The sequence below is a fragment of the Nannospalax galili genome, unplaced genomic scaffold, assembly GCF_000622305.1.
Source record: "Nannospalax galili isolate Female #2095 unplaced genomic scaffold, S.galili_v1.0 scaffold89, whole genome shotgun sequence".
NCBI lineage: Eukaryota > Metazoa > Chordata > Mammalia > Rodentia > Spalacidae > Nannospalax > Nannospalax galili.
This window is the reverse complement of record NW_008359211.1, coordinates 667798-686390: the sequence shown is the minus strand read 5'-3', so window position 1 is coordinate 686390 and position 18593 is coordinate 667798. Positions and strand designations below refer to the sequence as shown.

The 18593-nt window shown below is 44.1% G+C and overlaps 1 protein-coding gene across 1 annotated transcript in view; it reads right to left on the bottom strand.

The window, feature by feature from the left end:
- Kdm2a (lysine demethylase 2A) overlaps window positions 1-18593 on the bottom strand; it is an 86133-nt gene that overhangs the window by 16505 nt on the left and 51035 nt on the right. The window contains exons 12-13 of the mRNA XM_008822873.2: window positions 15651-15777; window positions 12896-13290 (exon numbers count right to left, since the gene is read on the bottom strand). Of these exons, the coding sequence (XP_008821095.1) occupies window positions 12896-13290; window positions 15651-15777 (522 nt within the window). The remainder of the gene's footprint in view (window positions 1-12895; window positions 13291-15650; window positions 15778-18593) is intronic.

Sequence of the window (18593 nt, the reverse complement as noted above, 5' to 3'; positions counted from 1 at the left end):
ATGAGGAAGGAAGAGTTTTAGGGCCAATAGGTTTTTTTTTTTTTTTTTTGGTCTTTTCGGGACAGGGTCTCCCTGTAGCCCCCTATGTAGACCAGGCTGGCCCTGAATTCACAGAGATCCGCCTGCCTCTGCCTCTTGAGTGCTGGGATTAAAGGCGTGAGCCACCACCCCAGGCCAATAATTCTTAATAAAGCAACCAAATTTGGCTGATTTAGGAACAATGTAACAGTAAGAAACTGCCACCTAAGTGAATCACACTGGTTGACTTATTTTGAAACAAACCTTTTTATGTCTTAGAGATTTCTGAATCCAAAACCTTGGAGAATACATTACCCCTTCTCCCCCATGCCACAGCTAAAGAATGTGAATCTGGAAGACAAGTTACACTCGTCCTAAGTGTATACAGGGCACTGTTTCAGCATAACTAAACTTTGACCTAGACGGTCAGCATGCCATCTTTTGCAAGCATTTTCATAATCAGGGCATTTTAATTATTTTCATCCTTGACCTAAAGATCATGCTCCAAATTAGGAATTAGGGCTCAAAGAACAGGTTCCATTCTATATAGATCTATATAGGTTCCTCTATAAAGATCCCCGTTTGCCAAATCTCCAGATGCCTCACACCTTCCCCCAAAGAGATCTCATTTTCAGGCGTTTTATTTACTTCAAGTTGCTATGGCATCCTATTCTGGAGCCTCCTGTTAGCACCATACTGTGTGGGGGTGAAGAGGCAGGGTGTGGTGCCACGTGGGATAAGGCTTTGGTCCCAGCTCCTAATCTCCCTAGGGTGAAAAATTCAGGTCCATTCAAAATGTGCAATGGGGAGTGTACAGCTCCCCTCCCCCACTTTGCACGGCTGCGGAGTAGGACTCTGCCCATTTCCTCTGCCGGAGAGAAGTGAGCTGTCCACAAACAGGGACTTTCCACTTTCAGCAAAGCAGACTGCACGGAGAGATCTATGATTGTTTGAGAGTAGAAAAGGAACTTAACAGTTCACCAAATCCAGTATAATTCTACCTGTAAGACTTTTGTGGGGGGCACCAGAAAGGGCAGGCAGACAAACTGCAGGCTGCACGGGGCAGGGAGCTGTTAACATATACATGGCTCAATTACTGGGGTATGTGTGGGTGTGGAGGGAAATGCAGATTTCCTTCCAAGCCTTATTTCCATGGGGCCATTCAACCAAGCCAGCAATGCTTTCATTAAAAAAAAAAAAAAAAAGCAGACTCCAGCTGAGGCCCTATGAGAAATCATATAAGGAAGCCACCACCCCTCACCAGTGGGGGTTCAGGATCAGGGAGCGGGGGTGGAGTGCGGAAAGGCTGCTGCCGATAGACTCCAGGCAATAGGAGAACATTCAAACACAGGCCCACACCCTACATAACACAGGAAGGGAAAGAGAACTGAAGGCGTCTGAGCAAGGAGTAAGTATTCCCCAAAGCCAAGCGACCCAGTTCCAAAGCACACCCCACCAGTGAGAACAAGTGCAACACAAGTCACAGCAGCATTGTCCTGGTCGCCCTGCAGGCAGTGCTTCTGCCTCTTCCAAGAGACAAAGTCCTGCAGTTACACACACCCCAAACCAGAAAAGGGCTTGCCAACCGACCGCCTGACCTTGCGTTTCTTGTTGCTCTGGAGCTGTGGAGGCTCTTGGGTGAAGTTTTCCCAGCGTCTTTGTTTTGCTTTCTGTGTTGGAAGTTGTGCGGAAGGAGTTGTTTTCTGCTTCTAGGAAAATCCTGATTTACTTGAAAATCCTGAAATCTCCCAGAGCACGTAAGGCAGGCAGTCCGGCTGTAACCCTTCAGGTTACTCAGAGCAGTGTGCAGCACTCTGAGCTCCTTCTAAAGCCCTTCAGCTCAGCAGCGGCTTCCTGTGCCTGCGAACAATGCTGCTGCGTCACCCACATGCAGCTCCCAGAAATGCTTTGCAACGGAAGACGGCAGGAGGGGGAGCTGAGCTCGAGTGAGCCAGCTAGGCAGAGGGCCCGGCGGTTCTGCTGCAGCGCTGGAGGGGGTGTGGCCAGTAGCCACTCTCCTCCTTCTGATTGGAGGATGCACAGCCGGGGAGGGAGCCGGGGAGGGAGGGTGGCCAGTCCCCGCCCCGGCTCCTTCCCTCCAACACTGCAACAGGAGAACCCAAGGCCAGCCCCCAGAGGGCTCCGGGTGGCAGACTTCAGAAGGCGCCAGTGGGAGGAAAGGCTTTAACCAGTTCCATAGGCTCAGGCAGGCTGGCCCACATTTGTCCTTGTGGCAGCCTCCACCCTTCCCCTCAGGGTCACTGACTGTGTTAGTGCCAGAGCTCTCTCACTGATAGCACACAAATAATCTCTTCTCTGGCCAAACACCTGGAATCACACAAAGTCCGTTCTCTGAGTAGGAAGAGGAAGCTGGCAGCAGCTTGGGCTCTTCCCCAGCCTTACTGGGTGTCCAGTGTGTTTCACCTGCCCTCACTCCTGCAACTCCTGTCCAACATCCAGAGTCACCATGTTTCCTACACCTTCAGAAACAGTACCTTACAGGGCATAATCAACCACATATACAACAGATGCCTCCTGGTTTTGACAAGGAACCACCAGGATGTTAGACCTGTGTACACAGCAATCTTTTAGCAAGTCCACTGTAACCAAATCAAGCTGCAGAGTTGCAAACTTAAAGCATTTTATGCTCCTGCCTCTACACAAGGTGCAGGAAGTCAGGAAATGAGCTTTCTCTCAGCCACGGCAGTCTTTTCTGCCCACCAGAAAGCCTCACTCTCAGGATGCGACTCACAGATTTTTTTTTAAAAAAAATATTATTTTTATTTATGTGCATGAGTGTATTGCCTGCATGTATGTGAGTGCACCTATGTTGTGCATGCCTCGGAGGTCAGAAGAGGGTTTCAGATTCCCCTGGAACTGGAGTTAAGGACGGTTCGTAGCCGCCATGTGGGTGCTGGGAATAGAACCTGGGTCCTCTGCAAGAGCAGTCAGTGCTCTTAACCACTGAATCATTTCTCCAGCCCTGACATATTTCTACTTTTAAGTCTGCTTTGCTTGCCTCATTCATTTTGTTATTTTGAGTCAAAGACTAACTATGGCAGCACAGCCCAGTCCTGAGTCCCACAGACCTACTACCCCAGCCTTCCCAGGGTTGGAATTTCACATAAGTCCACTTCCCTTTTGAAATTCCCTATTAGACACTCAGTCCTACCTCCTATTGACACTCCAATGCCACCTTCTGATAGTCACATATTGTCTACAGGGCCTGGGGGCCAGAGTGAAGCTCAAAATGAACACAGAACACTAGGCTACAGGGGAAAGAGAAGGTACACACACAGGTCAGAGGCCTGTACATCACCGTGGGAGGGAAATCTGGGTAGGAATAAAAGGCAGAAAAGCAGCAGAGTCTGATCCAAATTTGTATTTTTCAGATCCTCTTAAATGTAACATTTTTTTAAAATTACTGTTGCTACTGTAACATAAACATTAGTTCTTATCAGTGGCATTTTTTTTCTTCAATTACATTTATTTATTTGTGTGTTCATTTAACCTATGTGTATGGAGGTCAGAGGACAACTTATGGGATTTGGTTCTCAGTTCTCTCCTACCACAGGGGTCCCAGGAATCAAACTCAGGTCATCAAGTTTGGGGTGCTGTGAGGCTGTGTGTGTACACACACACGTTTTTCCTCCCTTTTTAACCAGACACAGTTTCTCTTCCTGTGTTGCCTGCCCAGGGCTGGGCTCCAACCCTTCAGCTTCACCAGTAGCTAGGGCTCTATGTGTATTCCATGTTTTTTGTTTTTTTAAAAAATATTTTATTATTATTTTATGTGTATGGGTATATTGCCTGCATGTATGTGTGTGCACCCGTGTTCTGCAATGCTGCAGAGGTCAGAAGAGGGCTTCGGACTCCCCTGGAACTGGAGTTAAGGAGGTTTGTAGCCGCCGTGTGGATGCTGGGAATCAAACCCAGGTCCTCTGCAAGAGCAATCAGTGCTCTTAATCGCCGAGCCATCTCTCCAGGCCCCCATGTTATTTTTAAAATTTAATAAAAAAAAAATGTGTGTATGTCTCTGTGTGGGTATGTGCACAGGAGAACAGGTGCCTGTAGAGGCCAGACACATCAGATCCTTCTGAAGCTGGAGCTGTAGGCAGCTCTGAACTGCCTGATGTGTATGCTGGGAACCAAAATCTGGTCCTCTGCAAGACCACTAAGAGCTCTTAACTGCTATGTCCTCTCTCTGGCTCAAATATGTTTTTACAGTAATTACAAAATGAAAGAGGCACTTCTGTGTTCTTGGTTGAGATCTTCCCATAAAAGCTCATCTGGTCATCCTGATCACATAGTTGTTTGCACTTATATTTTATAAGACTTAAAAAGACTAAGTATATTCGGTTTATTTGGTTTGAAAAGCTTTCCTTAATGACTCAGCTACTGAGAGGTCTTCTTGGAAAATGCTTATCTTCAATGCTGTCTGAGAGGAATGACAAAGTACAAATACTTTAGGAAAACATACTACCTCAAAGCAAAACTAGTTATAGCAAAAAGCTAAGCAAAAAGATGAAAAAACATGGGCTTGGGGGCAGAAGAGATGGCTCAGCACTTAAGAGCACTGAATGCTCTTGCAGAGGACCCGGGTTCGATTCCCTGCACCCACATGATGGCTACGAAGCCCTCTTCTGACCTCCGTGCCATTGCAGGACACAGGTGCACTCACATACATGCAGGCAATACACTCATACACATAAAATAAAATTAAAAATTTAAAAAACAAAGCAAAACAAAACAAAACAAAAAAAACATGGGCCTTGAGAGAGGGCTCAGCAGGATGTAGAGGATCTCTCTTGAGTTCAAGGCCAGGCTGGTCTACACAGTGAGTTCCAGGTCAGAGAGAACTACATAGGGAGACCCTATCTCAAAAAAACAAAAAGAAAGAAACAAAAGCCAAGGATGTAATCTTATACAACACAGGAAACTTTAACACCCCATCTCTATACACACTGACATGCACTTAAAAAAAAAAAAAAAAAAAACATCTAAGTGTTAGTAGCATTAAAAATGTAGGAAACAGCCGGGCGTGGTCGTGCATGCCTTTAATCCCAGCACTCGGGAGGCAGAGGCAGGCAGATCTCTGTGAGTTCAAGGTCAGCCTGGTCTACATAGTGAGTTCCAGGACAGCCAGGGCTACAGGGAGACCCTCTCTTAAAAAGACCATCCTCCCCCCACCCAAAAAAAAACACTGGGGCTGAACAGATGGCTCAGTAGCTAAGAGCACTCACTATTCTTCCAGAGGATCTAGGATCTGAGTTCAATTCCCAGCCAATTCCCAGCACCCATTTTGGGTGGATTATAACCATCTTTAACTTCAGGAGGTGTGATGCTCTCTTTTGGGCGCTTCCGGCACTATCACACAGGTGGCACACCCACCCACACATAAAAATAAAAAGGGATTGGAGAAATGGTTTAGCATTTAAGAGCACTGACTGCTCTTGCAGAGGTTCCAGGTTCAGGTCCTTGCACCCACATGCCAACGACTGACTACATCAATTCCAGAGAAATCAGAAACCCTCTTCTGGCCTCCATGGGCACTGCATGTACATGGTACACTTACACACATGCAGGCAAAACACTGTTCACACACACACACACACACACACATATTAAGGGCTGGAGAGATGGCTCAGAGGTTAAGAGCACTTGCTGCTCTTGCAGAGAACCCAGGTACAGTTCCTAGCACCCACAAAGCAGCTAATAACCATCCCTAACTCCAGTTCCAGGGGACCCAATACCCTCCTTGAGCATTGCATGACACGATGCACTTACTTACATGTAGTCAAAACACACACACACACACACACACACACACACACACACACACACTGGGCATGGCGGTGTACACCTTTTAATCCCAGCATTCTGGAGGCAGAGGCAGGTGGATCTCTGTGAGTTCAAGGCCAGCCTTGGTCTACAAAGCCAGATGGAGCTATAGGGAGACCCTGTCTCAAAAATACCAAAAAACCCCAAAAAAGCTGCTTTTGTTTTTAGAGCATGGTGGTGCACTCCTTTAATCCCAGTATTCAGGAGGCAGAGGCAGGCGGATTGCTGTGAGTTCTATGCTAGCTGAACCTAAAGGGAGTCCCTGTTTCAAAAACACCAAAAACAAACTTTTTTTAAAAAATAACAGGCAATTTGCTGAGCTATGGGCCAATGAGTCTTGTCTTTAAAAAATAAAGTGTGTGGAGGTGGGGCAGGGGAGAGCTGTAGAGATGGCTAGACTCAGAGGTTAAGAGCAGTACTGTTTGTCCTCTACAAGCACCTGCACAAACTCACATACACACACACCATAATTTAAAAAAAAAAAATCTTTTAAAAGACCTACTGAAGCTGATGAGACGTCAGTGAGTAAATTGTTACTGTGCAAGCCTGACAGTCCAATTTCCATGCCTAGAACCATGTAAAGGTGGAAAGAGAGAACTGGCTCCAAAAAGTTGTCTTCCGACCTCCACATATGAGCTATAGCACATGTACAATAAATAATCATAAACACACAATAAGAAAAAAAACTTCTAATAAAAAGGGGACATGTATGGGGTAATATCAAGGTTGTCCTCTGCACGCATACGCATACACACACACACACCTGTGTGCACACACATGATATCTTCTTTTGGGAGGTCTCTTTAACACAGGGTCTTCCTGTAGCCCTAGCCAGCCTGGAACTCACTATGTAGACCAGGCTGGCCTCAAACTCCATCTGCCTGCCTCTGCTGGGATTAAAAGGGTGTGCCACCACATCAGCCTACATAGTATCGTCTTAATGAGAACTGCAAATTTAGTTTTTTTTCTACCTTTTTTTAAATTGGAGACAGGGTCTCACTATGTAGGCCTGGCTGGGCTGGAGCCCAGCCTCTGTAGTCTGAGTGCTGGGAATAAAGGTGTGTATCACCAGGGCTAGCATGCTACCATGTTGTTAACTTTAAGGGCTTTTTTGGTGCTAGTATGGAAACACATTCTCCAACAATGAGTGTCTACCTCCACCCCTATCATTAATTTAAACAATTCCATAGTGATATTTTATAGAGAAGACAGCAGGCTCTCAAATATCTAGTAACCTATCTCAATGCCACAAAATACAACTGGCAAACATTAAAAATCTTCTAGCCAAGAGTGGTGGCACACACCTTTAATTCCAGCACTTGGGAGGCTAAGGTGGGTGGATCTTCCTGAGCCTGGTTTCCGTAGTGAGTTCCAGGCCAGCTATGGTTACAGGGAGATGCTGTCTCAAAAAGACCAAAAGGCTGGGCGTGGTGGTGCAGGCCTTTAATCCCAGCACTCGGGAGGCAGAGGCAGACGGATCTTTGTGAGTTTGAGGCCAGCCTGATCTACACAGTGAGTTCCAGGACAGCTGGGGCTACAGGGAGACCCTGTCTCAAAAAGACAATAAATAAATAAATAAATAAATAAATAAATAAATAAATAAATAAATAAATAAAATAGACCAAAAAACTTCTTTTGTTTCACTAGGTGTGGTAGCTCATGCCTTTAATGGCAGATGGATCTCTGTGAGTTTAAGACTAGCCAGGGATACATACTGAGGCCCTGTTTTATAACAAAACAAAACAACAACAAAAAAACAGCAACAAAAAAACGGGGGGGGGTGCTTAGAAAGAGAAGGAAGGAAGTAGAAAGAGAAAGAAGGTAGGTAGGTAGGTTCTGCTGGGCATGGTGCATGACTTTAATCCCAGCACTCTGGAGGCAGATGTAGAGATCTCTGTGAAATAGAGGCCAGCCTGGTCTACATAGAAAGTTCCAGAGCTGGGTGTGGTGGCACATGCCTTTAGTCACAGCATGGGGAGGCAGAGGCAGGCTTCTATGAGTTCAAGGCCAGCCTGGTCTACATAGTGAGTTCCAGGCCAGCTGGGGGCTACGGGGAGACTGCTGTCTCAAAAACAAACACAAAAAAGAACAACAACAACAAAGGTTCTTTCACATGCGTGAATATAATGAGAATTCTTTATCACCAAAACAGATCAAAATAGACACAAGCAAAACAATAAGGTCCAATTACACTCTTCTAGCTAACCTTCATCACCCTAATGCATCGCTTTCAGCAGCTTGGGAGGTAACCCTAAGAAGCCTTTGCAATGAACACACATACACAGACTTCTGCTTCTGTGAATGGTGGTGTACTGTGCACCCTGCTCCACATCCAGTCTTTTTATTCAAACATTATGTTGCACCTCTACAATTTTAGAAACGTTAAGACTCTCACAGCAGGAGACCTGATTTCTGTCTTTATTATACTTTCTCAGCAGTCAAGGTTACTCACTTTCCAATGGAGTCTATCCATGCTGATTTCATTTTCCCAATAAGTCAATAGTTCTTAAAATGCCCTAATCCTGTTCCAATTCTATATTCTATGACTCTCTCTTCAACACTATAAAGTGTAACATTTTAGAATGTTCAAAACCCTTTACCACAGCACTAAAATGGACTTTTCTTCCAGGAAATATGTAATCATGGCTCTCATCTCATCACTTTTCCTTACACCTCTCTAAGAACCAAACAGATTGTAACAGGATACAATTCCTCTCTCTGTAGGAAGGGTAAACTGCCTCCTTTTGTCCCTCCCCTGCAATGCAGCCATCAGCACATAAGAACTAAATTCTCCAGCACTGCAGTCATCTGTGCGGTGACTGACACCTACCCAGCCCAATGTTTCTCTGCTTTGTCCTATTGTTTTTGAGACAGGGTCTCATTCTGTAGACCAGGCTGGCCTCAAACTCAGAGCACAGCGCTTGGAATTTATGGGTTATGAGTTACTATGCCCACTCCCAATTTTAAGGTTTATTTTAATTTTAAGCTGGGTGTGGTGGCATACACCTTTAATCCCAGCATACTTGAGGCAGAGACAGGAACAGGTAGATCTTTGTGTTGTGAGATCAAGGCCAGTTCCTGGTCAGCTGGGGCTACAGGGAGATCCTGTCCCAAAAAGACCAAAAATATTTTATCTTTTATCTAAAGGAAAAAATTTATTTATAGGGTCTAGAGAGATGGTTCAGTGGTTAAAGAGCACTGACTGCTCTTGCAGAGGACCTGGGTTCAGTTCCCAGCACCCACATGGTGGCTACAATCCATCCTTAACTCTAGTTCCGGGGAAATCCGAAGCCCTCTTCTGACCTCCACCGCATTGCACGACACGGGTGCACTCTCATACATGCAGGCAATACACTCCACTCATACGCATAAATTAAAATAATAAATAGTAAAATTTTTTTGTTATTTTTATTTTATGCGTATGAGTGATACTACCTGTGTCATAAGGTCAGAAGATGGCACTGGATCTCCCTGGAACTACAGTTACAGTTTAGCTACCATGTGGGTGTTGGGAATTTGAAATAACCAGGTTCTCTGTAAGAGCTGCCAGGGCTCTTAACTGCTGGGTCATCTCTCCATCTTGTCAAACCAGACCAGAGCAAGCCTACTCCACACTGATATAAAAGGTGCTGCTGCCATACATCCTTTCTTATTCTTTTATTTTCTGCTGTAGCAATAGTCTAATAGTTCCCCCTTTTTTGGTTTTTTTGAGACAGGATTTCCCTGTAACCCCAGTTGGAACTCACTATGTAGACCAGGCTGGCCTTGAACTCACAGAGATCTGCCTGCCTCTGCCTCCCAAGTGCTGGGATTAAAGGCGGGTGCCACCATGCCAGGTGATTTACTTTATTTTTAATAATATGTATATTATGTATAATGCCCTGGAAGGCGAGAGGAGGGTACTGGATCACCTGGAGTTGGCCAACCCAGGCTCCACGGTAAAACAGATAGATGTGAGTCACCCAATATGGGTGCTGGGAACTGAACTCAGATCCTTTGGAAGACCAACAAGCACTCTTTAACTGCTGAGTCATCTCTCTAGAAGCTTCCAGTGCCTTTTAAAGTGATGTTCAGACTCTCATAGTTTAAGCTCTAAACTCACTTTATAAAAACTTCTCATTATACAGAACTGGCCAAATTTAGGAATAGTTAACCCATTAAAAATCACATTAAAAAAATTAGGGATAGAAAAGACTATAGTTACAAAAAACTGTATGGCACTGGCACAAAAACAGACAAGTAGACAATGGGATAGGATGCAGGATCCAGACAGAACTCCATATAGGTACAGTCACCTAATTTTGAACAAAGGTATTAAAAACACACATTAGAAAAGACAGCTTCTTTGCCAAAGGTGCTTGGAAAACTTACACATACAGAAGAATGAAATTAAAACCGTATCTTTCATCTGGCACTAAAATCAATTCAAAGTGAATCACCTTAAAGTAAGGTGATTTGAAAACTTGAAACTGCTAGAAGAAAACATAGTACAGGCCAGTAAGACTGCTCAGCAGGCAGCACCCTTGCTACCAAGCCAGGTGACCTACGTTTGATTCCTAGAATCCACATGCTGGAGAGAATCAAATTACACTAGTTATTCTCTGACATTTACATGTATGCCATAGCGCGCCCGCCCGCACACACACACACACACACACACACACACAAGCAAAATAACAATTGAAAGATTTGGGGGACTAGAGGTATGAGCCTTTGGGGGACTCACTGGTACAAGCCCTTGCAGGTTTTTCAGAGGAGCAGCTCCCACTTTGGACAGCTTTACAATCACCTCTAACTCCAGTTCCAGGGGTCTGACAGCTTCCTGTGGCCTCCCTGAGCACCCAAACACACACAGTGTATACACACAAAGTCACAACACATACACATAAATAAACAAGACTTATAGTTCTCAAAAAACCAATACCCAATGAACACTTGAAAAGGTGTTTAAATCCTCCTAATCATCAATGTAGTACAAATTAAAACTACTGTGAGATTCCATTTCACCCCAGTGAGACTAGCTATCACAAAGGAAACCACTGATGGGCTGGTAAGATGGCTCAAAAGTAAAATGATTGTCTTACAAGCCTAAGGATCCAAGTCTGAGCCCTGGAACCCATGTAAATGTAGGAGAAAATAGAGAACACAAAGTTGTCCTGCCCTCCACACACGTCTCCTACATCTCACACACACAATGCAAATTACAAAAAAGAAAAAGAAAACTGATGATAAGTGCTGGCAAGGGTATGTGTAAAAAGGACCTTATACACTGCTGGTGAATGTAAGCTGGTGCACCCACTGCAGAAATCTGTGTGGAAGTTCCTCAAAAAAACTAAAAATTGGGCTAGAGAGATGGCTCAGTGGTTAAGAGCACTGATTACTCTTGCAGAGGACCCAGGTTCAAATCCCAGCACCCAAATGGTAGCTAACAACTGTCCATAATTCCAGTTCTAGGGATCTGATGCCCTCTTCTGACATCCATAGTCATTGCATGACACAGGTGCACTTACATCCATGCAGGCAATCCATTCATACACATAAAATAAAAATAGTAAGATGGGTGTGGTGGTACACACCTTTAATTCCAGCACTCAGGAGGCGAGGCAGATCGCTGTGAGTTCAAGGCCAGCTGGAGCTAGAAAGAGACCCTGTCTCAAAAAGACCAAAAAATAAACATGTATTTTAAACCCTAAAAATAGAGCTACCATATGACCCAGCTATACCACTGGGTATATACATGAAGGACTCCAAGTTAACAGAGCACAGAGATATTTGAATATATGTGTTCACTGCAGCATTATTCATAACAGCTAACAAATGAAAACAGCTTGGATGCTCATCAACAGATAAATGGATAATGAGCATGCAGTATACATACACGAAGTTTTATTCAGCTGTAATGAAAGATGAAATTGTTAGGAAAATGGATGGAATTGAGATCATTGTTAGGCAAATAGGTTTACAAGGAAAAACATTATTCATTTATTCTCTTTCATACAGGGAATCTAGATTTAAACTTTAGTCCCAGCACTCCAGAGGCAGATGAAGGTGAATCTCTGTGAGATCCAGGCCAGCCTCGTCTATATATCAAGTTCCAGGCCGGTGGAGCTACAGGGGAGACCCTGTCTCAATCAAACAAAAACACATCAAAATATATTTACACGTAACAACTGTGTACACGTGATGAGAGTGGAAAGGAGACCATGAGGAGGGAGGATAAAAACACGAGGGAATAGGGAGGGAAGGGAGGGGAGAAAGTGATGGAATACATTGTGACATTAAAGCAGGACTGCATTGGGAGGAGGGACCAGAGAGAGGTGGGGGGAAAATCAGCTTGAGGCCAATCCTCCTGTCTCTGCAGGGTTACAGATGAGCACTGCTGCATCTGGCTTTTGCCCTGTGGGTTCTGGGGGTTGAACTCAGGTCCTCAGGCTTGTGCACCAACAGCACTTATCTACTATGCCATCCCTAAATGAACCTACTGGTTTTTCTGGTCTTTTTGAGACAGGGTCTCCTTGTAGCCCCAGCTGGCCTGGAACTCATTAATATAGATCAGGATGGTCTGGAACTCACAAAGATCCATCTGCCTCTACCTCCAAAGTGCTGGGATTAAAGGCGTGCCTAGCATGAACTTACTTTCTTTGCTTTTGCGTGTGTGGCTGTAGTGGTAACATGACAACTTGTGGGAGTTGTTTCCAGGATTGAACTCAGGTTGTCAGGCTTGGTAGCAGGCATCTTTATCCACTGAGGCATCTCTCCAGAATCCCCACCCCTTTCTTAAAAGCACACACATTCTTAGGCTCACCTTTATTCTGGTGGTAAGCCTGAAGGTTTAAGCAGCATATTTAAGCACACATCGAAGACACAATGTTAACATTTCCACTGCAGGGACTTACTGTCACTCTAGGAACTCAAGCACTGACACATGCAACTATTAACTTCCCTCTAGCTGAACCAGAGATTTCCCTCAATCCCTGAACTTCCTCCCTCCAAATCCAGAAATCTGACTCTCCTAGCCAGGTCAAAAGTTGCTTACCTTTACGTCAGCAATCAGAGCATCTTCATCTTCTATCCCTGTGGGAACACATTTCTTGTGCAGTGGTAGGGACTCCAATTTATCTACGAGGCACCGAAGACCTTCAAGCTCAAAATGGGTCAGATGCACTTGCCTGTCCTTTCGAGGACTACACTGGGGATCCCAAACTTGGCCATTTTGGGATCCCCGGCTAGAGTCTGAGGATGAGTCTCCAGCCAAAGTTTTCTTCAGACTTGGAAGACTTCTGCACGTTTTCCCCAGACCATCATAATCCAGGTTGACACCATTAGCTACAGGGCTGGTGAGCACAGAGCGCCTACTGCTCAAGCGTCGCATTTCTCGGTCTGCCCCGTCCTCGTCGCCATTTCCAGATTCCAACCCATTTAACTCCATATCTACCAATGCAAAAGAAAAGCATGCAGTAAGAGGCCAGTTGGCCATATGATCAACGAGCAAAGGAGGGGCCTAGAAATGCCTTGTTGAAAACCATGGTCAGGAATAGAAGAAGGATACCGTACTAGTACCAAAAATGAGGTGAAGGACATATGAATTTCTTTTTTTCTTTTTTTAAAAAAAGACAGGGTCTCAGCTGGGCATGGTGGCGCATGCCTTTAATTCCAGCACTTGGGAGGCAGAGGCAGGAGGATCTTTATGAGTTTGAGGCCAGCCTGGTCTACACAGTGAGTTCCAGGACAGCTGGGGCTACAGGGAGACCTTGTCTCAAAAAGACAAAAAAAAAAAAAAAAAAAAAAAAAAAAAAAAAAGACAGGGTCTCTCTGTAGCTCCAGTGGCTCGATTGTAAGACTGTATGCCCAGCATGCAGTCTTGGATTCCATCTTTAGCACATCAAAAAAAAAAGTGTGGTAGTACAGGCCTGTAATACAATTCTGGAAGGTAGATGCCAAAGAATCAGATGTTCAAGGTCTTCCTTAGTTGCATAGCAAGTTCAAGATACAAGGACACCCTGTCCCAATAAAAATAAGATGCTGGGGTACCAAGCATGTATTTGCCTAGCAAGCACGAACACCAACATCTGACCTCAAGCACAGTATAAACCAGGCAGAGTCACAGAAACTCAGGGTCACCCTCAACTACAAAGCGCGTTTATAGGTCAGACCAGGATACCTGAGATCCTGCCTCAAGAAGGAGGAGGGGGAAAAAAGGATCATCTTTGAAGATTTCACAGAAATGTAGTCAAAATATTTCAGTATTGCCTCCTCTACAAATTTAAGACATGGATTAGTCTAAAGATGTATACTGAAACTACTATTTCATCCAATTAAGCACTTCTCTTGATAGTGGTTGGGGAAATGTTAAAGCACAGGATTAAAAACAATCAGTCTGGTTAAGGGTGTGGCTTTGTCTCTTATTACCTATAAATACATGGGCAAGTTTTTTTTTAATATTTTATTTATTATTTTTATTTTATGTGTAATGAGTGTATTGCTTGCATGTAGGTAAGTGCACCCATGTTGTGCAATGCCTGCAGAGGACAGAAGAGGTTGTCGGATCCCCTGGAACTGGAGTTACGGACAGCTGTTAGCTGCCATGTGGGTGCTGGGATGTGAACTCAGATCTTCTGCAAGAAGAACCAGTGGAACCAGTGTTCTTAACTGCTGAGCCATTTCTCCAGCCCCTGTAAGTATTTTTTTTTTTTTTTTTTTTTGAGACAGGGTCCCCCTGCAGCCCCAGCTGGTCTGGAACTCACTATGTAGACCAGGCAGGCCTTGAACTCACAGAGATCCACCTGCCTCTGCCTCTCATGAGCTGGAACTACAGGCCTGCACCACCACGCCAGACTCTTCTTTTTTTTAAAAAAATTATTTATTATTTTGATTGCTGAGGAGGTCAGAAGAGGGCTTCGGATTCCCCTGGAACTGAAGTTAAGGATGGTTCATAGCCGCCATATGGGTGCTGGGAATTGAACCCAGGTCCTTTCCAAGAGCAGTCAGTGCTCTTAACCGCTGAGCCATCTCTCCAGCCCCGATTATATATATATATATATATATAAATATTTATTATTATTTTTTAATATTTATTATTATTTTTTGGTCTTTTTCAGACAGGGTCTCCCTGTAGCCCCAGCTGTCCTGGAACTCACTATGTAGACCAGGCTGGCCTTGAACTCACATAGATCCACCTGCCTCTACCTCCTGAGTGCAGGGATTAAAGGTGTGCATTACCACGCCCGGCTATTATTTTTATTTTATGTGTATGTGTGTATTACCTGTGTATAGGTTAAGTGCACCCGTGTCATGCAATGCCCTCAGAGGACAGATCCCCTAGAACTGGAGTTATGGAAAGTTGTTAGCTGCCATGTGGGTGCTGGGATTCAAACCCGGGTCTTATGCAAGAACAGCCAGTGTTCTTAACAGCTGAGCCATCTCTCCACCCTGAAGTTGGTGTTTTTAAAAATTTTTATTTATTATTTTTATGTGTATAAGTATATGGCCTGCATGTATGTACGTGCACCCATGTCATGCAATGCCCGCAGAGGTCAGAAGAGAACATCGGATCCCCTGGAACTGGAATTAGACACAGTTGTTAGCCACCACATGAGTGCTGGGAATTGAACCTGGTCCTCTGTAAGAGCAGCCAATGCTCTTAACCACTAAATCCTCTCTCTAGTCCTGAATTTGGTATTTCTAAGCAGACAGCTAGAAAAGCTGAAATCCCAAACCACAATTACTAAGTAACAGTATACTAAGTATTTCTTAGCTAGTTTCTTCAAAGTTCACACAGGCTAAACACTTACCCATGCTGAGGGATTCTTTCTGAAATTCCTTGGTTAGGTGGGAACGGTTGGTTATGCAGTATACATAGCGCTCCAACACGTACCAACACATTTCGTAGTAAAATGGATAGCGGAATTTATTTGGAACCTAAACACAAAAAGAAAAGAGAAAAAATAAGGCAGTGACATTTTTCACAGAAAGAGAATTAAGCAATATAAAAATGGTAATAACTAACCAGGAAAACTTGCCAGTCAACCTGTGCTCAAACTGGGGTCTGAAGCAAGACTGTAAGTTAAGTGTGTCAATTTAGAAAATAGTGCTCTTGGAACCAGGTGTGGTAGCTCACATCTGCAACCCTAGTATTCAGGCAGAGGAGGCAAGAGACGAGTTTAAGGCTAGCCTGGACTACAGTATAAATTCCAGGCCAGCCTGTGCTATATAGTAAGACCCTATTCTCAAAAAAATGAAAAAAAGAAAGCTGAGCGTGATGGCACACAACCTTTAATCTCAGCAGAGGCAGGTGGATCTTTGAGATTAAGGCCAGCGTGGTCTACATGTTGAGTTTCAGGCCACCAGGGACTACAGAGAGACCCTGTCTCAAAAAAGACCAAAAAATAAAATAAAAAAGGAACTAAGGATATAGCTCTGTTGTTAAGACTGTATGACTAGCATACATAATGCCCTGGGTTTGATCCCCAGCACCACATAAAACTGGGCATGGTGGAACATACTTATAACTCCAGAACTCAGGATGTTGAGGACAGCCTCAGCTACATGACACCCTATCTAAAGAATATCAACAGGAGCTGGAGAGATTGCTCAGTGGTTAAGAGCACTGGTTGCTCTTGTAGAAGACTGGGGTTCAGTTCCCAGTATCCACATAGTGGCCAAAAATTGTCTATAACTCCAATTCCAGGCGATCTAACACCCTCTGCTGGCCTACATGGGCAATGCATGCATGGGTGTACTTACCTACAGGCATAACACTCATACACATTAAAAAAAGAAAGAAAAAAAAAACTAAACAAAACAACTGTTGAAAGGAAAGGAAGAAAAGAAAAACAGAAAGATGCTAGTTTAGGGATACATTCACTAGACATTTGAAAAGACCATTCAGAAGCTGTCTTAGTCAAAGGGGAAAGAGTGAATAACTTTAATTGTTAACTTGACACACCTGGGTAGAGGGACTCTCAATGGAGGCATTTCCTCCATTAAATGGTTCTGTGTCCATGTTTGTGGGACATTTTCTTGATTGTTGAATGATGTGGGAAAGACCAGTCTACTGTGGGCGGTGTTACCCCCTGGGCAGGTGGTATTATATAAGCAAGCAGGCTGAACACAAGCCAAGGGAGCAAGTCAGTAAGAAGTGTACCTCCATGATCTGTGCTTCAGTTCCTCCCTTCAGGTTCCAGGCCTGAATTCCTGCCTTTAGCTTCCCTTGTAAGCCAAATAAACCCTTTCCTCCCCAAGCTGGTTTTGTTCAGTGTTTTTATCACAACTGAAAGCAACTACGAAAGAAAGTATCAAAAAGGAAGTTTCAGCTTTGGGACACAGGGTAACATATTTTAAGAGGACAGAACCTGTAATCCCAGCACTCACAAGGCAAGAGGACCAGGAGGACCAGGAGGACCAGGAGGAGGAAGAAGGGTGCGGGGGGAGAAGGAGGAAGAAGATAGAGTAAAAAAGTACACCGTATTTGCTTGACTCAAAGTTTTCTCTAAACCAGAAGATCATAGGACAAAGACTCTAATCAGATAGGCAGGAGATTAAAGTCTCATGTTTATATTCATCATTCAATCTATATATGAATGTATAATTTGAGACTCATTCTCAAGCTGTGTGGAATGCTGAGCTTTTGTACCCACTATCCATCTTCAGATTCCCTGTCTTGTCCTTTGTAACATAAAGCCACTGCTTTTTCTTTTCTTTTTTCTTTCTTTGAAACAAAGTCTCACTGTGTAGCTCTGGCTGGCCTGGAACTCCCTAGAAACACCAGGCAGGCCTTAAACTCAAGAGATCCATCCACCTGTCTTGGCCTCCAGAGTGCAAGGACTAAAGGCATAAAGGTGTGCACTACCACATATGGCTTATGCTACTTCTGAGAGAAAGAGTGAAAAGAAATAGTGAGACTAACTAGGCTGGTCTACAAAGGAAGTTCCAGGACACCCAGGGATATATAGGGCTACAAAAAAAAAAAAAAAAAAAAAAAAAAAAAAAAAAAGAAAAACAAACAAACAGAAAACCAACCAACCAAAACATAACATGATTTTTCTTCTCAACAGAGTATTTAAAAAATTATTCTAGGGGCTGGAGAGATGGCTCGGCAGTTAAGAACACTGGCTGTTCTTACAGAAGACCCAGGTTCAAATCCCAGCACCCACATGGCAGCTAATAACTGTCCATAACTCCAGTTCCAGGGGCTCCAACAGCCTCTTCTGTCCTCTGCAGGCATTGCATGACATGGGTGCACTTACCTACATGCTTACATACAAAAAAATAAAATATTAAAAAAAAAATTATTCTAGCCAGGCGTGGTGGTGTATGCCTTTAATCCCAGCACTAGGGAGGCAGAGGCAGGTGGATCTGCGGGAGTTCGAGGCCAGCCTGGTCCACACAGTGAGTTCCAAGTTGGCTGGGGCTACAGGGAGACCCTGTCTCAAAACAAAAATTATTCCAGGATAAAAAGAATGCTCTTTAAATCTACCACAGTCAAGGAGAAGGCAAATTAAAGTAATTACAAACTAATGAACAAGAAAAGATGAATATCAGGGACTATCCTAAATATATTTTGCAGCCCTTGTTTAAAGAGGCCACATTTTTTTGTTTGGTTTTTTTTTGGTCTTTTTGAGACAGGGTCTTCCTATGGCCCCAGCTGTTCTGGAACGCACTATGTAGACTAGGCTGGCCTTGAACTCACAGAGATCTGCCTGCCTTTGCCTCCTGAGTGCTGGGATTAAAGGCAC